A 26,668-nucleotide genomic window follows, 5' to 3' on the forward strand; every position below is an offset into this window, starting at 1 on the left:
ATCCCCTCAGAGGTAAAATCCAGAGCCAAACTTCTGTGGCTGCTGCTCAGCACCAGCTTAAATGTGGAGACAGAATTTCACCGAGAGGCTGATGTAGTTTGGCAGCCCTTGGTCGAGTTTGGGCTGTTGATAAAAGGTTTTCAGCATAATCAGCTGAACAGGAGCTAAATGATTTATTTTTTAAAAAAGTAGATAGTAGGGAAATTGTAATACCTGAGGATTTCCTGTTTCTTGCATAAACCCAGGCCTTCCTAAGATTTTGCCTTCTCTTGGTGAGGCAGACTCAGTTTCTCAGCTGAGCACCCAGACAAGAAAGAAAGAAAGAAAGAAAGAAAGAAAGAAAGAAAGAAAGAAAGAAAGGAAGAAAGAAAGAAAGAAAGAAAGAAAGAAAGAAAGAAAGAAAGAAAGAAAGAAAGAAAGAAAGAAAGAAAGAAAGAAAGAAAGAAAGAAAGAAAGAAAGAAAGAAAGAAAGAAAGAAAGAAAGAAAGAAAGAAAGAAAGAAAGAAAGAAAGAAAGAAAGAAAGAAAGAAAGAAAGAAAAAGAAAGAAAGAAAGAAAGAAAGAAAAGAAAGAAAGAAAGAAAGAAAGAAAGAAAGAAAGAAAGAAAGAAAGAAAGAAAGAAAGAAAGAAAGAAAGAAAGAAAGAAAGAAGGAAGAAAGAAAGAAAGAAGAAGAAAGAAAGAAGAAAGAAAGAAAGAAAGAGAAAGAAAGAAAGAAAGAAAGAAAGAAAGAAAGAAAGAAAGAAAGAAAGAAAGAAAGAAAGAAAGAAAGAAGCATCTCTCCATATTAAATTCCACAAAAAAAAAACCCCAAAAAAAAAACAAAAAAGAAAATAACTACACCTGTGGAGAGAAATATGAATTCTCTCCAGCTGTTTTCTCATCTCGTCCAGACACTTCCACACTGAAGTGAAAATCTTTCCAGTAAGGAAAGATAAAAAAATAATAAGAAAAGAAGAAAAGAAAATAATAAGAAAATAAGGTAAGAAAAATAAGGTAGTGAGTTTGGGGGTTTTTTCCAACACATGCTTTAAAAATATTTTGCCACCTTCAAATAACACCTCCCCTTCTCCCCTGATTAATCTCAGCATTGACCCAAGTGATAAATCCATGAGGTCACAGCAAAAAATATATATGTTATTATATAAATTATAAAGAGCTGTAACTTTGCAGCAGTTAAAGGTGTGCACCCCAGTGCAGGGACACCCCACCAAGTTTCATTTTAGTAGTGCTGGCAGCTGCTTCATCCCCTGAGTGAGATTTTTGAGGCACTGAAGGGCTGAAATTCTGCCCCAGAGCTCACCCAGTGCCAGCTGCTGCTGCCTGCACACCTCGAGGCACACGTCAAAGCCCCTTATCAGCAACCAGAAAGAGCCAGGACATAAGGCTGAGGCAAGAAATTTGAGGCTTCTAGAGGAAATGGGGTGCCCACATCCTCCCCATGGTCTGGCAGGGTTGGCCTGAGCTTAGCAGAGCCAGGGAGATGCTGACAGGGAGTAAAAGGGCACCATAAAATGGTAAATAAGGGTTTAAGAGCACTCATTAGCACGTCTTAATGTAGCAGCCTAAGCGTGCACAGCAAGGAGGGCGAGTGTTGGAGTCTGACAAGATATCTCTGACCTCCAGATGAGGCGGATGTGTAATTCTGATAGGTTATTGGCAGATTGCACACTTATCAATAGACTGTGGTGTGGTTCCTCCCCAGCACTGCTCTGTGCAAGGGCTGTGGTTGTGCCCATCCCTGATCCCACTGCTGGGCACAGCCACATAACAATGTCAGCACTGAAACCACCCCAAATCCCATCCTTGATGCCCTGATCCAGGCAAAAACAACCCTCCTCAGTGGAGGACACAAAGATATTTCCAGAAAAATGTTCCTACACTGCAAAATCTCCAGGTTTTATCAACTTCCATCACATAAGCAGCACCGTTTCCATCCCTTGCAGCCTCTTCCTCTTTCCCTGCTGCTCCTTCTCCAGTGGTTTTGCAATCCCCCCGTGCCAGACTGGAAACATGTTGGAGATGCTGTCCCCACCTCCCTGTCAACAGCCCCAAGGGACACACTCAGGACAAGTAAAAGCTTGCTGGATGTTGACACAAGGCCTTGTTGACACAAGAAAGGGAAAAAAAAAACACAACAGAGGAGCCATTCAAAGGTTGATTGTGTGTTTTCTGGCTGTGAGAAATGTATTATTTCCCTCCTTTATCCCTCCCAAAAATAAAAAGGAGTTAAAGGAAATACCTAAAAGAGAGCTGGCTCTACTGAAAGGCTGTCCCTGCCAGGTGAAGCCCTGACTGCCTTTATGAACACAAACCCGAGGATCATCTCGTGCTGACAAAGCCATGAATAACTCCAGAAGTCACCCACAGTTACAGAGAAAAGAAAAGGTTCTTATTTTCAGCTTTTCTTCCAGAGAATTTGATCTAAAAGTTTCCCTTGCCAACCGACTGACAGCTTTTTTATGGTGCCACTTCAGAACGTTTGTTTGGTGATAACGAGCCTTTGTTATTAGCAACTTATCCAAAGCCACAGGTAGGAAGAGATAAACTGTGCAAATAAAGGGATATCACACACAGCCAGCAATGCTGAGCTTAGAGAAGTTACATTGCCCCTGAAAGAGCAATAAAAAATTGAGGGGTGAGCTGTGAACTGCTTAAATCTGTGAAATTCACCCCAGCAGAGAAGACACTCAGGATAGGTTTGAGCTTTAAAAGTGATTTTCTTCACAGCCAGGCCAGGAATTGGGAAAGGGAAAAGGGAAATTGTTTTACACACAGGGGGAAGCAGCAGCTTCCAACAGTCTGGTGGCTCCAGTCCAAAGCCAACAGGAGCAGCTTGTGGATTGTGGCTGCTTTCAGAGCAGGCCTCTGCTGGCTGAGCTTTGGGAAGCTGAGCACAGACAGAAGGAATCCCGGGGCTGTCACGGGCTTTTCCCACTGCAAACCTCATCCATCAGCTCCCAGCAGCACCAGCTGCCAGCCTGAGGCTTTAATGGAGCCACATTCCTCCCCTAAAAGGATCTTTTCCCTGATAATCTGGAGATGGTGATGATTCCAGACTCCCACTGACACTGCTGTGTATGAAACACCCAACAGATGACATAATAAAGAGAAAAGCCACTCCAGGAAAGAAAGCTCCTGTATTTTTTTTTTCAAGTGCTGCCAAAGGACTTCAGTCACCTCACAGACATTTCTAGGTGGCGAAAAGCTTTTTACATTTTCACGTGCCACGTGCTGCTCACAGCATGACAGTTCTGCTGCTGGCAGGTTCCAGAAATAGATATTTTATCCATCATTTTGCCTGACACTCGGTACTAACTCACTGATACAGTTCTCACTCCATTCAGGCCTCCTTGTAACATCTTTCCAAGTGAGACAGCACAGCCTTTTACTGGCCTGTGCTCAGATGCATGAAAATTTATGCAAACACATGCAAATACACGTCTGCTTCTCTGTCAGCAGGACTGAGTGAGAGGCAATGGCCCAACAGCAGAGAGGAGGGCTGGAAAATCGAGATCTCTGCATTTCTTAAGAGTTTTTGTTCCTGTCAGTTGTTTAAACACTCCAGGCCTGTGAGTGCCTCAGGAAATCCCACTGAGTCAGCCAGTGGGTGCTCAAGGAAGTGGCTGCAGTGATTTAAGAGCTCTGCCCTCGATCTCTCTGCTCATCCTGCTGGAGAACAGCACCTGGGCACTCTGAGAAACCATCAAAATACATCTCAGAGTGAGCCCTGAGGACTGGAAAAACATGGCCTTGCATCCCTCCAGGCACCGACCTGCAGTCGCTGCCCTGGCAGAGTCACTGATTGCACAGCAATTCACAAATCATTTCACAGAAACGCTAAAAAGAACCTGTTAAACCCCTCTCAGGTGGGAATGGCAGTAGGAGAGCACTCAGCCCTTGCACCCTGACCACGCTGTGCAGACCAACGGGGCTTTGCTGCCCGAAAAGCTGTCGGAGCCCCAAAGGAATTCTCCGTCTGCCACACAGGTGAGGGCTCAGCTCCACACCTGAGGGGCTTCCAGAGCTGCTCTGTGCCACCAGAGCTGGAGACTCGGATTGGATTGGAGGTGTCCCCTCAGGAGCCACACAAACCTGTCCCATGTCCTTGTTCTTACAGCACCTGGTTCTTCTCTTGGGCTGGGGTGACAGCCTGGCCATGGGGAGCTGCTCCAGAGCCCTCCCAAAGTGCTGAGAATGGGCAGTTCCAGCTTGCAGGACCCTCCCGTGGGGCTCTTGGGTTTGGATGTCCATTCCCTCAGGTGAAATCCAGCCAGGACTGACTCAAGTTCTCCATCCAGGCTTCCCCTCAGGATCCTGCATTCCCAGGGCAGCAGGGTCAGTGGTTGCTGCACATCACAGAGGCTGCAGCATTTCCATCAGTCCCTCTGTACAGGCTCCAGCCAGAGGCACAGTTTGGGGATGCCTCAGAGCAGCATTTCTCAACCTTTTATAGCCAAACTGTCACCTTGTGCTCTGTCACCTCCAAGGGTTTCAGCTGCTACCAAATCAAAGCTCGGCTGTGCTTTGAACTTATTTGGAATATTTACTTATTTATGTAGCAGCCATTTGATTTGCTCACCTCCTTGCTGGAGGTTTATTCACATTCTCTGTTACCTAAATTGAGTTTTCAACCATTTGAAAGCTCATCTTCTGCTGTCTGGTGTGCTGCTCGTGGCCAGAGGTTGAGCAACGCTCTCACCCCAGCCTGGTTTAAGCCTGGAGGAGCAGGGATGTGCTGCAGAACCACCCTCACAGTTTTTATAGGAGGCAGAAGCTGGAGTTGAAGCCATTCCATGAATTGCAGTGAAGTCAGGATCTGGCATTTCTGCGGCAGGAGTTGAATGCAGGTGCGACTTTCCCTTTCTTCAGCAAATGCCTGGCCTGCCAAAAAATGTGGAATTTCAAGAGGCGCCATCTGAGCCACCCAAAAACACTCACAGACGCACACACACAACTATTTATGTGTCCACATGCAACTAAAATAAAAATCCAAATATATCAGGAATATTTTTATACCTGCAAGCATAGCACCCCTGGAGCGTGCAGGTGCGTTAGGGGAGAGCATCAGGGTGGGTCCCATACCTGTTCCCCAGCTTTTCCAGGACGGGCCATGTGGATTGGCTGGTCATTGTCCAAATTCCTGATGCTGGGGTCTGCCCCGTGCTCCAGGAGCAGCTGGATGATTTCCTTCTGGTTCTTGTCACCAGGCAAAGCAGCTGCCATGTGCAGGGCTGTGTTGCCATGGGCCTAAAGCAGGGGGAAGGGGAAAAAAAAGGAGTAAAAAACACAGATAAATCTCCTGGTGAGCTGTGTCATCTCCCCAGAATCATTCTAGAAATGGAGATGTGAAATGAGAGGAGAATCCTCATGGGATTTGTCATCAGGAGGTGAGGGAGGATCTCTGCTCTGTTTCTCCCAGGCAGAAGGTTTGTGGATTCAGATACTTTTTATTTGCTAGAGCACCCCAAACTGGGGGGGCTTTGATGCTTTGGGTGTAGGTGATAAATAGCCCTGAAGCAGAAACTTTCCCTGGTTTCTGAAATCCCCCCTAAATCATAGCCTGATGTAGGATTGCTCTGAAATCTCCCTTAAAACTGCTCTGAAATCACCCCCTAAATCACACCCCAGAGACCTGGGGAGCTACTTGGAAAAGAGAAGGCTGTAACAGCCATGGAAATATTTCACTGGGAAACATTAAACTGCATTTTAGGCACCAAACACATCATGCCCACCACACAAAGCTCCACACCACCAGACCCATTTGTGCTCCACACATCCTCACTGCCCCCTTTTCCAACACTTCCAAGAGCCAGGAAGATGCAGAAATTCCCGAGGTCAAGCATGGATTGGCTCCTGAGACAGGATTTGCACAGGAAGGGCAGAGCTGGCTGTGAAGCCAGGCACGGATGAAAGGTGCTGCAGAAGCTCTGGTGCCACCAGACCGTGTAGAAATCTGTGCCCTGTCTGGTCAGGTATGACTGGTAACGGTTGTAAATGAGAAAAAGCTGATAAACAAACGCACAAGGTGAGGTATTTTTAGTCTGCAAGAGGCTCATTGAGGCAGCTGCTTGTTTTTTTTCTCTCAGAAACAATCATGGGTTTCTCATGACATTGGAATGGTTGGACACAAATTGCAGCCTGTATTAATATTGCAGTTGTTAAAATGTTAAATGAAAAATGTGATTTTTGGGTCCTGTTAACCACTGAGACATCAGAGAGAGCTGAAGCAGAAAATAAAATGGCAGAATTTTAACGTTTTTTCTTAGACAAGACATGTTTTACAAACCCTGAACAAGCAGATCCTTGTCAAATTTATTATCCCAGAAAGTCAAGGGATGGTTACAACCCTTTACAGGATTTCTTGTTAAAATGCAAAGATCTGCACTTGAGAGCTTCCAAATCCAGACATGGGCTAAGATAATGAGGCAATCTGACAAGGCCTGACCTTGAAGCCTCAGGCTGACTTTAATGGGTCTTATTTGAGGCAAAGTGGGCTCCGGGAGGCAGATGAAAAACACCTCCAAGGCTTCAATGTTTTCCTCATTGTGAAAACGCCATGGAAACAGATTTGGATTGAGAGAAGCACAAGCAGTGGGTGAGCCAGGGAAACCTAAACATGGCTGTTTCCTTGTCCTCTTCACACTTCAGAGAGCTAAAAAGCCGGGACTTCTCCTGTCCCAGACAGCTCAGCAACAAGGCTGAAGACTCCAAGTGATCCTATCAAGGGAGGAAGCTCTCCCAGGATTGTGATCAAGAGACAACAGAGACTCCATGGACAGGCTCCCACCTGCCTGAAGGGTCTTTAAAGATACAGAAAGAATGCAGTGAAAAGCCCTTCACTGGGCAGAAAAACACCAGCTCAGCGCCATTACCCACACACACGACCCAAAATATGTTTTCTCCAGTCCAACAGAATTCTGGAGGGGTAAAAATGTGAAGCTTCCCTTTGTCTGTCTTGGTGAGCAACGGAGTTGTCAAATTCAGTTCCTTCCTGAGGGACACAAACTCTGGGGAGCACAAGAAAGGCTGAGGCTGCAGCTGCTGAAATGAAAACCGGGGCCCCTCAGCCTTGTTCCCTTCCTCAAAGAAGGACAGAGTGGGAAAGCACCCAGAATCACCCCCTTAGCCCTGCTGAGAGGGGCAGCCTGTCCAGAGCCAAAGCTCTGGCTGGGGGGACAGTGATGGCTCAGCTGAGGCTCCCAGAAAGTCAGGATTTGGGTTTGGGAGGAAGGGTGGAGCTGCTGCCTGTGTGAGATGATCACCGCTCGGGATCTGCTCCGAGGTGAGGTGTGGGGCAGCACTGGGGAGGTTCCCAGTTTGCTTTACCCAATCTAGGGATGGTTGTGCCAGAAAATCTGCAAATAACATTTAAGGCAGAAAGAATCCCCACGTCCCTTGACAGAAACAGGAACTTTGTCCTTCCTGTGATGCCACATTTGACAGCAGAGATGAATCGATACCTGGCTGCCCTAAAGTGCCACCTCTCAGTGTTATGCTGCTGTCAAACCTTGCATCACTGCAGGGCTGTTTTCCCAATCCTCAGCCTAATCTAAAGTTCATGTTCCTCCTCAAGCAACCACGTCCCATGTTCTCCCCCTTCTCCCTGCTTATCTCCTCATTCTGTCATCTCCTGCTGGGAGAGGGCCCTGCTTTTCATGACAGAGGTTAAGCCAGGTGTTGCTTTCCTGGTGAATTTACTGGAAAATGCAGTGTGAGGTTGAAAAGAAGTTCAGATTCACAACTTTTGCTTATTCTCTCTGTAAAAAAAAACTGTTGTTGACAAAAATTACCTTGTTGTTGACAAAATCCTTGGACTTGAAAGCGTTCAGCTCCAGGAAGTACCTGAGCAGGGAAATGTTCCCATCCTGTACTGTGTAATGAAGAACTGTCTTGTTGCTTTTCACATCCTATTTAAAAACAGAGAAAAAGAATATAAAAAAACCAAGCCAAATAACAAATGTTTTGCAGGACAAGCTGGAGATATCCCATAAACCCATCAGAGGAAACCCAGGCCAGATGTGCAGCTGATGGGGAGCATCTCCCTCCCTCCAGTGACCCTCCGAGTGTCCAGGGTCTGCTTCAGGGACTCCAAAACTGCCGCCTCACCCTGCCAGCAGCCCCTTGGAAGGAGAACAGGCTTGGCCCTTGTGCCAGCAGCTCATTCCTTCCCCAGTTCTGTGTTTTGAGCACCAAATGGGGGAGATTTCCCAGAGAAACCCAGGGATAACTGAGCCCATCCTCACCCGGCTGTAGATGGAGGCTCCGGTCTGCACCAGGAGATGGATGCAGGATTCCAGCTCCCTGCTCTGCTGCTGGAGCTCCCTGTGCTGCTCCTCTGTCAGTGCCTGGCTGCCCTGATCCCTCAGCAGGGTGTTGTGGGCCAGGACAGCGCAGTGGAGAGGGGTATGGCCTGGAAAAGAAATGTGGGATGGAGGTGAGGACAGCGCCAGGAAAATACTGATTTGCAGGGAGGAGGCAGGGCTGGCACAGAGAGCATTCATTCAGTCATTCATTCAATCAATCATTTATTCAATCACTTATTCAATCATTTATTCAATCATTTATTCAATCAGTCATTCAATAATTTATTCAATCGTTTATTCAATCAGTCATTCAATCATTTATTCAATCATTTATTCAATCTGGGCAGGTGTTGTTGAGGCACAAGCCTTTCTCAGGTTTCTTCTCTGGCTCTATGGATGCTTTTTGGGGCATTCCAGCATGTTTTTAGTTCCAACTGGATCCCCCCTGAGCCATCAGCACCTTTGAATTTTGTAGCATTTGAGTGCACAACACAACTCTCTCTCCCCCAGGTATTTTCTGAGCCTGCTCTGGCCTCCCAGCACACCCCCAAAAACCAATGAGCATCAGGCAATGAAATATCCAATACAAACTTTCACACCACTTCTGCTAGAGTATTTACCTTCAAAATCCTTCATTTCCAAATCCAGAGGGAAACCCAGGGACAAGATAACCTGGAGGCAACAGAGAAATGCAGAATTTTAGTTCATAAGAACACTGTGCAAGCCAAAAATCAGCCAAAACTAACAGAATGAAAAATGAAACAGCATCAGATAATGACAATTTAACTACAAATGAAGCCATTATTTGAAACTAGATTCCAGTGCTGTGAATGCTCCCAACAGGAACATTCAAGGTGATCACATTCCTAACTCCCATCTAATCATCCTTTGAGATTCTCAGTTCAGAACAGTAAAATTCAGTCACTGTCCCCAGCTCAGGAGTGCCAAACTCCTCACTTTCACCCTGGATTAGGCGAACACACCAGTAACCAGTAATAACCAGTACATGATTATTCTGAGTGATCCTTGACAAGGAGAAATTAAAATCTTTCCTTGACAGGCCTAAAAGTTTGCCAACACTGACAATTCTCAGGCTGGATTTATTTACTTTTTGTTTTCAGTGCACAGCTGTGTGTGAAGTTAAACCCTCAGCTTGTGGCAATGAGGGTACAGAAACACCAGGAATTGTGATCTGGAGATGAGAATTTCTTGGATTTAGCAGAGAATCAAAACTTTAAAACTCTTTAATACAAGAAAACTACAGATTTAACACAATGGAGTTAAGTAGCTCCTTGTCTATATTATTACAGGGAATTTATTTATTTTGATTGAATAAAGCAAGCTGTTCACATTAATGGCTGAGAATTTTTGCAGTGACTCATCTGTGTCAAGTCAGACAAGGCTCAGGACAGAATCCTCCCACTGAAAGATCACACGGAACGGTTAGGGCTTGACTTACCTTCTTATAAAAAAAATAAATTATGTACAGATTAAATATTGACAGCTAGCTTTGAGGTGCTTAATAGAGATTAGATAGTTAATCCATTAGAAAAAAAAAACCTAATAAAATAAATAAACAAACCATAAAGCCTTTCATGGCATTGACCACATCGAGGAGCGAGTCTCTGCCTGTTTTCCCTTTTTATGTCAAGGAAAAACAAAACAAAACAAAAAACTCACAAAAGAAAAAACCAAACAAAGGAACCCTGCAATCCAAACTACCACAAGGCACTCTGAGAGGCTTTGTTGGCATCATCTGGATTAAACCCCTTTTTATCCTACTTAAGGAAACACCTGTTTTCCAGAGAACTGGCTGTGTTACACATTAACTGCCTGCTCAGGGCTCAGCCCTGGGCACGTGTGGGCACAGCTAACGAATGCTGGACATGGTGCCAGCACCACAGGCACCCCTGGCACCTCAGCCCTGTCCCCAGGGAACTCAGCAGAGCCACCAAACTCTGCCTGTGCTCGGCCCTGACGTGGCTCAAGACGGGTTTTTTTATTAATTTCATTTTCTGGCCAATAGTGAAGCATTTAAGACTCACAGAGTGCTAATCCCTGCTGTGGAATCTCTTCCCAAAATTCCCACAGAGCCTGTTTGAAAGTGTTAATTTGCTGTTCAGGGCTGGCACAGAGCTTAGGTTCAGCCCCTGTCTGCAGAGAAATCCATGAAACAACAGGGAATCATAGATTTGCTCGTGTAAGCCAGGCTTTGAAGGAAAATCTGAAAAATGTGCTTCATTTTGAAGGCTGTCCCTGTCTGCAGGGTCACATCTGATCTCTCTTCTGCTGGCTTGAGTCTGAACACAATTTTTTGTGACAGTTACCTCAGGGAAGGGGTTTCACCCTGGTTTTGGAGCTCCCTCTCCTCACACCTCACGCCCTCCAATGCTGAACCACACTGGGGACTGCCACCAGAACATTTAGAGCTGTGATCTGCAGAAATAATTTCTTTCCCCCCACAGAGCCACTAAAGAATTTCCCTCTGTAACAGCAGGCTGCAAGTACAGTCCTAAAACAGGAATTAAACCCACCCTGGGAAGTCAATTCCTGAACCTTTGCTCAGTCTCCATCTCTCACTGAGATCTTGCCTTGATTTAGAGACACCACCATCAACACTTAATTGTGGTTTTATACTGGCAGCAATTAAAACCATAAAACTTCTCCTACCTGGAGCACTTGGGCATAGCCATAGGTGGCAGCAAGGTGTAAAGCTGACTGCCCTTTGTTGTCCACGGCGTTGACGTCTGCTCCTGCCTGGATCAGGTCGTGGACGATGGCAGCGTGCCTGGCAGTGACAGCCACCAGCAGGGGAGTCTGCAACAGCAGCACAGACAGCTGTGAGAGCCAGCTCAGACAAATCTCAGAGCCTAGGGATGCCCTGGAGCGGCTTCCTGCAACAGAGGCTACACAAGATTAAGAGAATAAAAATGGCTATTTATTAAAGGCCTTTAACAGATACACCTTGGGCAGTCAGAAGCCTCCCAGAGGGTTTTTCAGACAATTTTAAGTGTGGTCCATTTACATATCAGGGGTTAATCCTCCAATTACAGCTTCAGGTAATGAAGTAATTTACCTCCAGTTTGCTCCCCCCCTCACCAAGTCACTTTTGTTTATACTTTTCAGGGCCTGAGACTGTGAGGTGTCCTTCAATTTCAGGCCTGGAGAGAAATTGTTTTGTGTGAATAAAATGGGAGAACAGTAGCTGACAGGCCATGGAGCTTTAGAGTTATACACTAAAGAATTGCAGGATTATAAATATATATTTCTATTAGAAATACAGATTTATATTTTCATAAATATATGAATAATATAAAAGCTAAAATCCTAAGGCATCAGCAGCAGCTGCTGGTGTAAAACAATGAATGGGGAAAGTGCTGGCTGAAATCCCAAGGGCTGTGGTGCCAGGCACGAGCACAGCTCACAGGATGGTTTGGAATCCCACATGGCACCATGAGATGGGGACTTTTCCCAGCTCTTGCTGGACTCCTTCTGGTGTTTCTCAGCCCTTAATTTGGAGGGAAACCCAAACCCAGCATTTTTTAAACCCCGATTGCGTCAGGTACAGAACAAATCAGTTGGCCATAAAACCTTCAGCCTCGGAGACTGCTGCAAACACACAAATAATTTACCAGACCAGTGTTTTCTCACATCACTCCATGAATCATGGGCTGAAAAAAGAATGGCCTCATCCTCATCCCAGTTAATTTATGACCATGCCTCTGGATTTTACAGCCCTGCTCCCAAGTGAGGCCTATCAGTGCCAAACCTTCCTTGCAGGAGCAGAGGGGCAGAGTTGGATTTTTTAGGGTATCTTGCTGTCAGTCACACCAAGCCTGTTCCCATCCCAAACCCCACTGTCTGCAGGAGAAAATAGCCCCTTATTACCTTTCCTCTGTGTTCCTTGGCATCGAGTCTCCTCAGGGGTTTCATGCGCTCTGCAGCTGCCAGCGTGTGGGCCCTCAGGCCTTTAGCTGCATAAATATGCAGAATTCTAAGACAGTAAATAAAGACACCGGTCACTGATGGACCACGGGGCACGCTGGGAGCAAACAGTTTTACAGGGTAGCACTGCCACTTTTGGGGTTTTACACCCAGAGTTCCACAAATCCATGCCATGAGCCCCAAAAGCTCCCATTCCCACGGGAAGGGCTTCCTACCTCAAACAGCTGCAGTGTCCAAGCCCTCAGCACTCCTGAGCTTTGCCATGCTGCCTCCTTCCCACTTCTGCACCTTCTTGCAGCTGAGATTCGCCACTGGGAGGTGTCAAAGTCCTCCACAATTCCCAGTTTGGGGAATTGTATGTATAAATCGCTTTTTGGGGTGATACAGCTCTGGATATGTTAGTGACACCTCACCATCTGGGGTAACAACCATTCCCTAATTGATATATTTCTAATGTATCAACCTGTTAAACTCCCTAATTGATATATTTGTAATGTATCAACCTGTTAAACTCTAATTTTTATCAAAACTCCTGGTGAGTGAGACCCAGTCCTTATATTTTGCATAAGACAAAGAGTTGTCACAGCCCATGGAAGTGGCTGGTGGCCCTTAGAGATGGGGAAAACACTTCTCTGCTTCACTTCGGTCATCTGGCTCTGGCTGGAGCCACTTCCATTCCCCCAGGTCCTACTTGAAGGAAATTCCAACCCCCAAAACCAGGAGGAGACCACCCCACACACAGTCACACCAACCCCTGGCTTCATTCTGCTCCAGACAGAAATACTTGATTCTTTTCAGGCAGGAGGTGGTGGGCAGTTGTTCCTCTCCTCGGGTAGTTTTGTACCCCAGAGCCACCCCTCGCAATTTCAGGAAGTGGAAATACAATTTTCTGGCTAATCTGATTTTCAGTCAAGCTCAGCATTAGCTGTGGCTGCACACCCACACATCCCCAAGGGTGCCAGGAGAGGGTAACAATGATTGAAGCTGAACTGCAGGAGCAAGGACTGCTGCAGGAAATGCCTCCAAGCCACAGCTGGATCATGGAATTCCTTCTTAGTCTGCTTAACGTGTAAAATTAGCACAAAGTCTGACAGCTATCTCTGGTTCTAGCCTGTACATATATTATTGAACTGATTGATTGCTAAACCAACGCTTGTGGATAGGAAATAAAACACTCTAGGCATAGTAAAGTTACTGTAGATCTTTATTGAAAATAAAAAAGAATTTGTCTTTCTTTTTCTAACCAGAACAACCCAGAAAGAAATGATGAAACAGTTTCATCTTTGTTTTATGTTCACACACAGAATTTACATACATTGGAGTGAAAGGAATTGAAAAGCAATCAGAGCAACCACAAGCTTGATTCACAACTGCTTTATCCCAGTTTTACCTAGGGAATATCTCTGAACTTCATAAAACTGGAGGAAGCAGTGGTGAGTTAAGCTCCTTTGAATTAATTTCTTTGCTGGGTTTTTCTGCAAATACAAGCCACTAATTTCAATGCAAACCTCAACTACTGCTCTTTTCCAACAACTCTGTGATCACTTACATGATCTAGTGCTCGTGTCTTCCACATTTGTCAATATTCAATAAAAAAATACTCTTGGAAAGTCTTTAGGACTTTCAACCTGAGTTTTCAAACCTCACCCAAGCATGAACTGTAAGGCCACTTAAAATATTGCCTGGGTGGCAACTGAACTCCAGGTAATAGAGAGTACAATAAATTATTTTGCAGTTAGTCTTGCAAATAATAAAATCATCTAACAATCCTGGGCTTTAGAAAGCAGAAAAACCCAGAGAAATTGTGTTCACCAGCCAAGAGCCTCTTGTTTGTCAAGAAAACAATAAACAGGGTTTGAAGGGGATGTATCTCCTGAAATATATTTGCCTGTGGCATGGCATTCCTGAGCCTCAACCAAAACATTTACAGTTGCATTGGAGGGAAAAGTGAAGCTACTCATTCTCCAGGAAAGGAAATCAGAAAGCCTTAAAGGAATTGTGTGCACCTCTGGGCCAGGGGAACTTTCCAAGGACAGGTCACTAAAGTTCCCTGGCTCAGCACAGCAGCAGCTTCACACTCAAATGCTACAGAAAAGCAAAAATATTGCCAAGTAACAGTAATGCCATGGATTCCTTTTGGGCTGCATTCCAGATTCTGGAAAATCCCTGTCTTAATGATCTCCTGATACAGGGCCATGAATTGCAATCCTGACTAAGCCAAAACTCCCAGAGACTTCAGTGGGACAGGATCTGTCCACTGGCAGCATTACCAGCCAGCCACTAAATCAGCCCCACACCTCAAATTTGGATATTTCAGAGCCCAAACCCCTCTGCAGCTAAAAGCCCACGACCCCAGCCCACTGCTCCACACCTGCAGGGCTGGGCTCCAGGGGTAGACATGGTGAGAGCTCCCAGTTACACCTTGGTGTGAATTCTTGCTCTGCAAACAGGGATCTCTGACTGCTCTGGCATTTCGTTCAGCTTTATTTTCAGACTACTGCACCTACCTGCACCAGCACAGCAAAGCTACACTCGACGTTTTCCTGATTGCCAAAGTAGTAGTAAAATTTAGGGGAGAAAAATATCAGTTTAGGCCCTCAAATGTTTTCTAGTGGCCTAAATCTGGTGGGAGTTTCTCCAATGGACAGGTCACAGACACACAAACAAGGCATTTACACAAAAGCAGCCCTATTGAACTGGGTTTGCCAAAATTGAGAGGTAATTTTACCTTCACCAAATGCTACAGCTGGCCTTGGCTACACTGGGATCTGTCAATTTGAGGCCATGAGGGTGAAAATCCCCTTGTGCCGGTGCTGAGCACAAGTGTGCAGCATCCAAACCTGCCTGGGAGAGGCAGCAGGAGCTGGAACAGCAGAGGAATCTTGTGCTGGGCACCAGAACAAAGCAAATTTCACTCAACACACAAATCACGGCGTGCTAAAATTCCCACCCCACCCGCCTGCTTCTCCTCCCTCCTCAAAATCCAACGAGGTGCTGCGAGCAGCATTGAGCATTGAGGCCCCAGATGTGCAACCTAAAGCCCTTCGACAGAGAGAGCACGGCTTAACACGTACGTATCATTGTCTTCATCTTCCAGGAGCAGCTTCTCGATGGGCAGGGCGCCGATGGCTCTCCGGGCATCCTCCAGCTCCTGCGGGGCTGGCTCGGGGATGGAGATGGGCACAGGCACCAGCTGGGGCCCGGGCAGTGAGGAGGAGGCTGCAGGGTACTGCAGGGTGGAGGCTGGCAGGGCAGACAGGGGCTGTGCCCACGGGAAATATGTCAGGGGCGGCTGCTGCTCCGTCACCTCCAGCGGTGGCACCACGGCCGGGGTGGTGCTGCGGGGCTGGAGAGGGGGACAAAAATATAGCAAAGTGAGGCAATCGGCCAGGTGGGGCAGGGGGAGGATGCAGCACAGGCTGGGGATGCTCATCCCACTTCTAAGATCCTCATCCTTCCCCTCTGGGTGAAGCTCTGCGCTGAGGGTGACGCCTGTGCCCAGGTCACGCTCGCCTCAGGCTCCTTCCAGCTTTCTGTTCCCATTCCCACCCTCCCGTGACCCTGTCACACCCTGTGCTGGCAGTGCCCTCTGGACAGTGCCATCTTTGCTGCCACCAAGGCTGGAGGCAGCTCCTTGTGGCCTCTGGAACAGCCCAGGCAGAGCCACATCCCAAAGCCATCCCACGGCCCTTCCTCGGCACTGAAGGACACAGAAATTTGGGGGCTTTTGAGGGGCATTGCTGGGCCTGCCTGAGCAGCCAAACTGAACCAGGGAAAGGAAAATCAGCTGCCCCAGGTCCACTGGAACCTGAATTCTCTGCCCTTCCCCTCTAAAGGGAATCATCTTGTGTCAGCCAAGCATATTTTGTCTGGCCTGAAGCTAAATATTCTACTAGCTTTACATATTTTGACCTTGCTCTTTTATCCTTTAACAGCAGCTTCTGAGAAATTTATTGCCAAGTCATCCTTCCTGCCTCACCTGATCGATGTGCTTCCTGGAACCTCATTGACATTATTTTTTTTAAATTTTAAACGTGGAAATAAAGAGTGACAATCCCTGCTCAGTCTAAAAGAGTGAAGAGAGCTGGGGAAAAGGTTGTGAATTTTGCCTGATTCCAGTACAACCACAACTTTTTGCCCTGCTCAAACCATATAACTGTCCAGGAAATTACATGGCATGGTTGCAAAGACACACAACATGACAGTAATGAAATAAATTAGACTAACTACACCCCACTGCACTTGCTAGAAGGTGAGAATTAACATCATTCACAGCTTGGTGCCTTTGACTTACTGCAAAATTGGTGATGAGAGGCTGGGACGTGTAGGTGAGGACAGAGGAGGGTCCCACCAGGGTGTAGCTGGGACACACGGGCTGCACGTACATATCTGCTGTGTAGGGACAGCCACCAGCCTCGTGGGACACGTACTCAGGGTAAGGGCTCCACTGAGCCAGGGGCTGCAGGGAGCTGGGAGAGGGCTGGGGGATCCATCCGGAGGCCAGAGCTCCTTCCTCTGGGCCAGGCAGAGCAGGGCCAGCAGCGTCCATGTCAATGCAAGGCTGGCCTGGAATAACAGGACAGGATTAAAGCCCCTCTCAGCACAGTCCTCCCTGGAGAGTCACAGAGAGTCGGGGATACATTACCCATGGGTGAGTAGGAAGGGACTGGCTGATGGGGCAAAGCAACCTGCAAGAGAGAAGAAAAAATAAAAATCAGAGGTGGAGCCCATCATTAAATTCAATCACTTAGAGAGGCACAAAGCATAGCAGGCATTATCAGCTGATTATCAATGTCAGGATCTGAATTCTCCCACTCCACACAAGGGCCAGAAGAACTGAACCTGGCAACCAGGACACACCACCCCAAACACCCACAACGTCCCCTCAGCTCAAGGGAACCTTAAAGTGTGTTTAAATCTCCTGTAGCAGAGAGAATTCTCCTTCAGAGAGGAGCCAGCCAAGCTGCTGCCTGCTGGGAGGGCAAATGCAGGCTGAAAAAACCAGCCAGGGATGGCTCTGGGTGGTCTCTTTTAGACTCCTGAACAAGCTGCCTCCCTTCCAAGCCACTTTCAGTCCTGAGGAATCAGATCCTGCCAAGTGCAAAGCACTTTCCCCTTTCCATTAAGTGATGCAAGGTGCTCAGCACACTAAAAGCACCCCACCTGAAGAGATATTTTAATGGCATTGCCAGCATCAGGCTACAGGGCCTTCAAAACACTTTAGAGATGCAAAGGTTTCTTTCACTGGCACAGTATTGCTGGGGCTGGGCAATCACTGAGCTCCTGAGGGAGGATTTTCCCCATGTTTGTTTTTTCCCTACCGTTGTAGCTGCAGTTGCAGCAGAATTATGGATGTTCCCCCTTTTCCTCTTCAGCAACTCCTTCACTGGCTCCTTCACTCTGACACCTTGGTAGGGGCGAGGCTGTGGCTGCTGCTCTGAGGCAGAAGCTGAGAAAAAATAAAATAAAATTTTATTGCAACATTTATTTTCCTTCCAGGGACCCCAGATCCCCACAGCAGCCTGGTGGCTGTACCAGGAACACGTTCGTTTTATTCTTCCTTTTCTTTGTGTCCTTCAGTGCCACTGACCTGCAGGGCAGATTTACACATTCCCAAAAGGAAAACCAGACCAAATATACATAAAAAAGTAGAGATTAGATATTTAAAATAAATATATTCACTGTTTAGGCAGAAGGTATAAAAGCAACACAAATCAGGAAAACATCTTCACTTGGAAAACCATTTAAACATCATTAGTTGGACTTAAATATCTCATTTTGAGATCAGGCAGGTGCTGAAGTCCCAACCTAGACCAGAGCTGTATTTCAGTTCCGAACAGATTTTGCTCATAGCCTGGTCAGGAGGTTGATAAACAGCTGACGACACATCACAGATCTTCCACCCAAAAGCCTCCCAGCTCACACCCATAAATTCTGCTCCATTTTGAAGAATGAAGTTTACAGCCAGCTCCAGAAGCCTCTCCCAGGGCCATGTGAGCAGTGAAAGCAGGGGAAGCACAGTTCTGCCAGAGCCAGAATTAACAACTCATATTTTACAGGGAGTGTTTGGAGGGAATTGATAGCAGAAGGAAACCAGGGGATATCAAAGCCTGGTGTTTGTAAAGGCACCGATAGCCTGCCCCTTTCACTGCACTTTGATGTGTAAATACATCAATTGATAAGTTTTCCATTTTTAAATATTGCAACTGGCCTTTGGTTTTGAGGTACAGGTGGGTATCCAGCTCCAATTGCAGTTTTAAACTCTTATTCCACCCCAGGAGCATTTATTTTGATTCATATCCCACAAGAATGAATCATTTCACCTCAGATCATCTCTCCCAGTCGAATTTAATTCTGTGCACACTGAGATGTTTGTGTTGCACCTTCCTGGGAGGAGAAGAGTGGAGTTCTAAATACAGAGATCATAAATCCACATCAGAAATTACTTAACAGAATAAATGTTTCTGCTCTAATTTCTTTTAAAAAATACTTTTCTCCCTTCAGCTTGGCTCTTTTATTAACTCATTATAAATAATTTAATTATGAAATGTTGATTGGCCACTAGAAATCCTTTTAGGACCAGCCAGAACTCCATTTATGCTCTGAACTGTTGCCTTTGTTATGCACATCAAGGAAATACTTTACTTTTAAATGGTAGTTGAAACAAAGATGATTTTCCAGCCTTTGCCTGATCTACCTTTGCTTTCTGTGGACATCCTTTGTGGCTCTTTAAATCAGGTTTCTTGCATTCCCGTGAATCCTGTGGCTTTCCAAATGCAATTTTAAAAGAGAATAAAGGTTCTTTAAGTCTCCATACAAACATCCATAAGGGCTTTTAATACAATTCACATTTTGCTTTTTAAATTTAATGGGCATTAATTTATTTGAGTGCAAATAATAAAGAGTTCTGGCGCTCTTGGTGCTGCGTGAAAGCATCAACTCCACAAATCTGAGCTCTGCCAGAGCTGCCTCAGTGGCAGAAATGAACATTTTGGGGAGTATCTCATCCCCAACTCATCAAAGGGCCTCCCTGCAGAATTGGGGTGAGGAAGGATGGTGGTTTCTGGCTCCAGGTTTGGGGGGATGGGAAAGAAGAAATTTACTGTAAAAGCTGACAAATATACCTATTCAGAGTTTCCGGTGTAAGCAGAGTAACCCCCCCAAAAAAATAAAAAGAAAAAAAAAATTAAAAACCAAAGTCTGCAGATCATATTTCGGTTCCCCCAAGCTGACCTCCAGAAATAAAAATAATGTGAGCACAGCTGCTTTTCCACTGCTCAGGGGTGTGTGGGGTCTGAGAAGCACAGACAGACCACAGCAAAATGGCTTTGGGGCTTCAGGGTGCAATTCCTCATCGAGCTAAAGATACGTGGTCATTTATCAATATCAGCATTTGGAGGAATAATGACAATTAAAATACCTTGGTAAAGGAAGAGCCTGGATTTAGTCATCCTTATATAAAGGTTTTGACAAACTATGAAGCAGCCTTGGACCAAGATTCTGTTATATTTTGATTTTAGCCTTGAGAGCCCAAGTTCCATTCAATAAAATTAAAGGAATAGCAGCAGTGTCCTGGCTTGTCTCCTGCAATTCCAGCACCCCACATTCTGCTGCTCCTCAGTAGGCACGTTTTGATTTGCACCTACTCTGGGAAGCTGGGGCACTTTGAGACATCTCCAGTCAAGAAAGAAGAGAAGGACTCCAAATCCAAGCACTGGGAAGCTTTGCAGTGGATTCCACATTTTATTGGGGCTCATTTCGACGCCTGGGCCAGGCTGCCTCCCCAGCCCCCAGCTCCCTTCATCAATGTTATCACCTGATGTGTTTGCTGAAAGTCCACAAAAGCCTGGAAGGATTGTGAGCAATCTTTAAAAGAGTCTGCTGAACACCAGAGCTGCTGGAAAGGCACCAAAGGGCTCCGAACGTCGAGTGACAACAGCAAGAAGATTCCAGACCATGCCACAACTCAGCCTGGAAGCCCCCAAAGTGCACAAAAAAGGGATCAACTTATGCAGATACACACCCCTGATTCTCAAAAAACATTGATCTGAGTGCATCAGGCAGAGAAAGCTCGTCAAGACATCGCCAGAAATTCAAAGTCTTTGCTCCCCTCCTTTTTGGTTTAACCATTGCTGAAACCGGAGGGAAGAGAGTGGCAAAACAGCTGCTGGAAGGGTGCAGGCAGCGAAGCGTGGCGAGTTTCAGATCACTAAACTTCACCCCAGCAGCTCTGGCCTTCACACACACACGAGCTGCAGCTCGGTTTCAGCCTTCCAGACAAGGCAGGGCGATTTCCCAGCAGGCAGATTTCAGTTTGAAATACCCTGCCTGCAGCAAGTGTCACACGGGTCCCTCCTGCAGAAGATTTCTGTGCTCACAACTCGTGATAAGCTTATCAATTGATCAGTGTTAACACTGCAAATGGTTTTCCCTTTTTTATTTTTATTTTTTTTTCTCCTTTCACCCTCCACTGTAATAAATAATTGAAAAGAAACACAATGGTTTCTCCTGTTTGCAGTAGCACCAAAAAGCAATCGCTGACTGCAAATAGCAAGAAAAATTGTGATTTCAATTAGCAAACCCCTGAGTTAATGGCCTGGATATTGGAGACCAAATCATGTTTTTATCAGACACAGTGAACTTTGGCTAATTAAAAGAAGAAAGAGGTTTCATTTCATAGGCTTGTCTGCTTAGAGTCAAATCAAAACTTTTTTACTTCCATGCCAATTGCAAGGGTCAAAACATTGGTCATGATCCTGTCTTTATTACCTGGTTAATTACAGAGTTTCCCCTAAAAAACCCAAGGTGATCTTTCTCTGTGCTTTGTGGTCAGTCCAGGACAGGGGAGCAAAGCACTGAAATGCATTTAATTGCCCCAAATCCCAGCCAGTGACATGACACGGAGTGACTCAGAAATCTTCATTTCAACTCCATCCCTATCCCTCAGCAGCCTTCAGGGTATGTCCTGCTTTTAATTAATATTTTAATTGATCCAGCCTACAGTTAAAGGTGAAACACAGCCACGACCCACTTGCAGCTCCAACCCCTGGAAACAAAAATCCAGTTATTTCTGCCAAGATCTGTGTTGGTGGCCACAGGCTGGGGTGGCTGGTGAGCACCAGGTCCCTGGTACCTGATCTAAATTAATTAATACACACCTGACTGATAATTCTCTGGCTGGGCCTGAGAATAAATATCCTCATCAGAGCCAAATAAATCATGAAAACGGAGAAAATGTTTATCTGAGTTCCGTTTGGCCATTTCTTGCTTCATGATCTTTTCATTCCCAAAGGATACATCCCAAAATCCCAGGTTTGCACATCCAGGCCCATTTGAAGGGCTGGACTCGCAGCTTTTTTTCTGTGCTTTTGACACAACCCAAATTTCCCTTGAAGTTATAGAGAACACAAGGAAAATTGGGCTGGAGAGGATTATAATTTATCCTGTTCAACACACTGTGGGTGGATAACTCAATAAAGATTTTGCCAATGCAAAGCACCCACCAAACATCAGGGCAAAAAATCTGCTTTAAGACAAACCCAGCTGGGAGCAGGGGCAAAAAGGGCTGAGTGATGGTTCTCAGCACAAGGAAATGAACTCAGCAAGGTCCTGGGCATAATTCAACATCCTCAATATTTCACCTGCTTATCAACACCTCAGAATCATGTTTGGCTGGGTTTCCTACACTGCATTATAACCACCAAAGTCAGTGAAATATTAATTTGACAGAAGAATATTTTAGATTTATGCCCAAATATCTTCATTTTCAGGTGTTGGAAGATTTTCCAGGAATCAAACCAGCTTTGGATTCAGGCAAATCCATGTGCCTCATGCTGTTCTTGGGGAATGCTTTTGAGAACTGTCCTTTAAAAACTATTTCCTTCATGCCTAAAAGGATCTAAATGAGTGGAGAGCACTGTGCAGAGCCTACATTTTGCTCCCACACAAGGAAGGTATTGCAGATGAACAAATACAGAGCGGATTTTCAATTTTTCCACTTGGATAGAAACCAAAATCAAGAGGAGACACAAAATGCTGGCTAATCCCTGCTGCTCTGGTTATTTTAATAAAATAATATAAACGCTTTCAAGTGCCAAATGAGAGCTGGGAGCCTTGTAGTGGTGAGGGCCACTAAAAATTCTCTGTTTCAGAATAAGAGAAGCCCTGGTGCAAAGGGGAAGCTGAGATAGACAGAAAGTGTCTTTAAACACAAATCTCACCCTCAGGACCTAATTCCTCTCAGCCCATAATACTCTTTCCATTTTAGTAATGCAAGCTTTCCATTTAATTGCTGCTGTGGTCATTTGTAGAGTTTGACACCTGCTTTGCAAAGCATGGATGGGCTCAAACTTTCATGTTATCCCTCTTTCCCGGTGGGGTTTTACCAAAATTATCACTCACAAGGTGCAGAATGTTGCAGTTTCGCTCTCAGTCTCATTAGCTGATACTTTCAGAGTGCCTCTGTGCAGCCCCACATCTGTTGTGGGCAGAAAAGCTTTTCTCTTCACTTTAAAAGGGTTTGGGAAGGGATTTGCAGAGGTGTGAATTCACATCTCTCAGTGGCAAAGGGAATCTGAGCGGCTGAATCTCTGCAGGTGACAGCAACGGGAGCTGAGCACCCAAAAAACTTGGACACGGGCAAAACCAGCCCCTAAAGAGGAGATTCCTGCAGAATTAGCACGAACTAGGCTGGAAAAGACCTTTTTGATGATGAGATCATCAAACCCAAGCTGCTTCCACGCCTCTCAGAACACAAACCATTTGCATGGAAGGGTTATCTTAAAAAATTCACAAGGGAGGTAACAATAAAAACAAATGAGGAGGAAATAGCTGGTGCTGCCCATGAATTTCCCATCCCTGAGGGGCTGCTGGGGCTGCTCCTGTTCAGCAGAATCCTGGGGAGCCCCGACCAGTCACTTCTCGTGGGCCGTGGGAGGGGAGGCTTTCGGGCTGAGCCACCCTCGGGGTTTTGTGTGCAGAGGAGTCACTGTGCCGTGACCTGGGGAACATTCCCAGCCAGGCCAGGCTCCCCAAGCTACGGCAGCAAAGTGTCCCAGCTTTCCTGGTGTTCCTGCAGAAACGTCCCTGAAGGAGCAGGAAGGCAGCCACCCCTGAGAGGTGCCCTGAGAAATGCCCTCAGGTGAGGTCACGGCTGCCGCTCGAGGGAGTTCCTGTGTCACTTGTGGGTTTTCACAGAATATTCTGAGCTGGGAAGGCCCCACCAGGATCATCCACTCTGAAGCGAGTGGCCCGTACAAGGATCGAACCCAAAATCTTGGTGTCATCAGCACCAAATGAGTCAAATCTCAGGGTTTCACTTTGGAAAGTTCCCAGGTCACCTGAGCTGCCTCTGCATCAATTTCTGTTCCAGGGCAAGGCCGCGGGTCCCACGTGGAGCATCCGTGGGGTCACAGGTGGGGCAGGAACGTGAGGTCCCAGCCGCTCACACTGCCAGGAAACAGAGGTGACACCGACTGGGGACTCACTGAGCTGCTGGGAGCTCCAAATTCCCCTGAAACCCGCGGGATCCGGCACCTGGATACCTGCCCTGACCCCAGGGGTCACACAGGGGTCTCCAGGACAATCCCCCAGTCTGCCTTCAAAGCCAACATGGCTTGGAAAACAAGCAGCATTAATCAGATTTCCAACAGTTCCACGCTGGAAAAAGGAATTCTGACAAAAGGAGGGAGATTTGAGGATTAACAAGCTCAGGGGACACTGGCCAGGAGTTGTCTACAAATTATTATCAGCAAATGATTGACATAATTTGACTTGTCATTCCTGCAAAGGAAAATAGTAAAATAAAACCACCAGTTCAGTTCCCAATTTCCTCCTACCCAAAGCAATGTTGTTAGCATTGCTTTGTCAATGCAGGAATAAAAAACCCAACCCAAATAAACCATTCAGGGACTTCAGAGATGGAAGATTAGAATCAGGATTTGGATGTGATCATCCTGCAGTTTTTTCCATGTCTTCTCCTGAAAACTGCTCAAGGTGAAGGAGGAAATACAAATAAAACTTCCCAAATACACATTTGAGCTGCCAAAATGTTCAGCTGAAAAGAAATAAAGCAGGAAAAAACCAAAGGGAATGGATTTCAAAGCTCACAAAGGCACACATTTGGTTTACTACAGGTACTAAAACAAGCTACAAGTGTGATAAAAAGATGAGCAATGTCAGATAAGTCACTGGCAAGGGTTTAAGAAATTAATTTTTCCACTCAGGTGTGTTGTACCATTCTGTGTTAGTGGAACAGCAGGGTGAGAGGCAAAGGGTGGCCAAAATAAGCATCACCTACTGATGACAAATGAGATATGATGGTGATAAGAGTGAGAATGAAAACCTTGCAAGAAACAAACACCTACCTGGAGCAGGATCAGTAAACTACTCCAGCAAAGGTGGGCCCAAAGGAGTGAAATTATCTTGAAAACAAGAAAACTGATTTCCTGTAAAGTCATAACTGTATTGCCCTCAACTGCTTTGTTCCTTATCTTTTTTAATTAGCTGAAAGAAGTACATATAAAAAAAAAAAAAAAGGCACAGAAATAAGATTTCTCACAGGTTTCACTTTTCAAAAGGAAAATTTTCTGCTATGTAACCACGTAACCTTTGATATAATACCTGCATCCTGTTATTGTTTTTATGAATCATAGTCTTCCACTTGATTCATAGTGATGAAAGCCAACAAAGCAGCCCTGAGCTCATATCCCTGCTGGAAAATGAGCATCACACCTCAGCTCTGGCCTCTCTTGAGTCATTCCTGAGCATCCCCTCCGCTGCCACTCTCTGCTGACTTTTCCTTCCCAACCCTCAGCTGTCGCCAGAGGTAGGAAAAGCAAATCAGAGCTCACTTACATTTTTGCCAGTGCATTCTGTGGTGGGATGGAGCTTTTTTTCCCCCCTTCTTGGCTGAGGATAACTCGGCTCTGTGCGTGTGTGTGTGGCTCCTGGGTGGGGATGTGACAAGTGAGGGTCAGGATGTTTCTTTCGGCTTTTTAAAAGCGCCGTGTTCCCGCTGAGCCCGGTGACATCATCACCCCTCCAACCACAGCCACTTCTACATTTTCCCTTTGCTCTCTGCTTCTTCTTCTTCTCCTTCTCCTTCCCCATGCTCAGCAGCCCCTGGGAGATGTTCTGCACTTAAAGCTGTCACTGAGATGGGTTTGAGCAATCAAAGGTGGAACCTGCCTCTCCTGGGATTTTCACCTCAAGTTTGCAAAATCAGGGCACGAGGTTGGACAGCAGAAAAAAGTCTTTCAGGAAGATTTTGACCTCTTGTGGCACTAAGGATGATTTTTTTTCCTGACATTCTGCTGCTCTGGATGGCACAACCTTTGTCTTCCCACAGCCAAAGCAGCCCCCAGGCCATGCCTGCCTGGCCCTTTAAATGTGCAACCCTTCTAAAACCCAAAATTTGAGTGTTTGCTCCTGCCTTATGAGAATCTCAACTCCCTGGGGCCACTAAATTTGAACTTGTGAGGAAACACCTGTAAACACTTCAAGCCCCATTAAGCCAGGACGTCCTTCATTTAAAAAAGAAACCCCTTTTTTTTTTTTTTCTGTTTTGTTTTTATCAAAATACAACACTTCCTACCCAGGGAGAAGCTGCCCTTCCAAAAGAGCCTGCAAAGCTGAAGGAAGGTCACAGGAACCTGGAGAAGTTCCTGGCATTAATGACAGCACCAGTACCATCCACACAGTGAGCACAACCCTCTTCCCTCTAAAAATCAGACCTCTGGGATCAATTTTCACAATTAACACTGACTTTGGAGCCTCATTCCCAGAGAAATATTTGTTGGAGCTGCACAGTGAGGTCAAGATTTCATCATTCCCATGGTGCTGTTCAGATTTAATCATTGAACTGCCCCAAAAATTTGCTCTCTCAAATGTATCTTCCCATAAAAATGATCAAAGCATGGATCTGGTGAGGTTTTTGGCCAGAATTCTACTAAAGGAATTTTATGCTTTCAGGTGTTTCAGGCACCTCTTGGGAACAGATCCATTCTGTGAACCATTCCACGACACACCAAACAGCATTTGGTGGGAAAACACAGATTAATCAGATGAATACTTAATTGTACTCACTCTACTTCAAAGACTTGTCCAAAAACCAAAAAGGAAGCAAACCCCAGAGCAAGCAGAGTGGAAAGAATTAAGGGATGTGAGTGTCTGCCTTCCAAAATAGCCCCGACCTCCTCTGTTCTCAGGCACGAGGGCATTGTTCAGCCACATTTTGCATATCTGAATTACTGCTGAGTACCAGCCCCACGCTGGGACATCCTCCCTGCTGCTGAAGTGCTTCGTAACAGCTGATACTGCAAAACCAGACAGGTGGGCTGGGGTTGAACTCCCAGTGAGGCCAGGAAAAGCACTGAGGCTGGTTTCACTGGAATTTCAGCCACTCCAGGGCACAGAGGAAC

At 45.9% G+C, this 26,668-nt stretch overlaps 1 protein-coding gene across 2 annotated transcripts; it reads right to left on the bottom strand.

Moving 5' to 3' along the window:
• Positions 1-3,755: 3,755 nt before the first annotated feature.
• POU2AF1 (POU class 2 homeobox associating factor 1) lies at positions 3,756-25,199 on the bottom strand. Of its 2 annotated transcripts, XM_088066931.1 has the most exons (12): positions 25,104-25,199; positions 17,570-17,697; positions 16,894-16,936; positions 16,543-16,814; positions 15,323-15,594; positions 12,192-12,297; positions 10,974-11,120; positions 8,924-8,975; positions 8,244-8,410; positions 7,791-7,907; positions 5,083-5,247; positions 3,756-4,881 (listed from the first exon to the last, which is right to left on the bottom strand). In XM_088066931.1, exons 1-12 carry the CDS (start codon positions 25,117-25,119, stop codon positions 4,810-4,812), a joined length of 1,557 nt encoding a protein of 518 aa, XP_087923057.1. In that variant the 5' UTR covers positions 25,120-25,199; the 3' UTR covers positions 3,756-4,809. The 2 variants fall into 2 exon arrangements, with proteins under 2 accessions (XP_087923057.1, XP_005531113.1); XM_005531056.3 differs by lacking the exons at positions 3,756-4,881; positions 5,083-5,247; positions 7,791-7,907; ... (2 more) ...; positions 10,974-11,120; positions 12,192-12,297 and having other exon boundaries at positions 13,435-15,594.
• Positions 25,200-26,668: the final 1,469 nt, after the last annotated feature.

This window comes from Pseudopodoces humilis, chromosome 25, assembly GCF_049639895.1.
Source record: "Pseudopodoces humilis isolate 2021_Gansu_Grassland_sample_001 chromosome 25, ASM4963989v1, whole genome shotgun sequence".
Classification (NCBI taxonomy): Eukaryota; Metazoa; Chordata; class Aves; order Passeriformes; family Paridae; genus Pseudopodoces; species Pseudopodoces humilis.

Coding starts and splice junctions, on each gene's coding strand:
- POU2AF1 (XM_088066931.1), bottom strand. Junction 15,595..16,542: donor CTCTCATCACCAATTTTGCA/GTAAGTCAAAGG, acceptor CCCCCTCTCCAG/CCCCGCAGCACCACCCCGGC. Junction 4,882..5,082: donor CTGGAAAAGCTGGGGAACAG/GTATGGGACCCA, acceptor ATTTTTTGGCAG/GCCAGGCATTTGCTGAAGAA.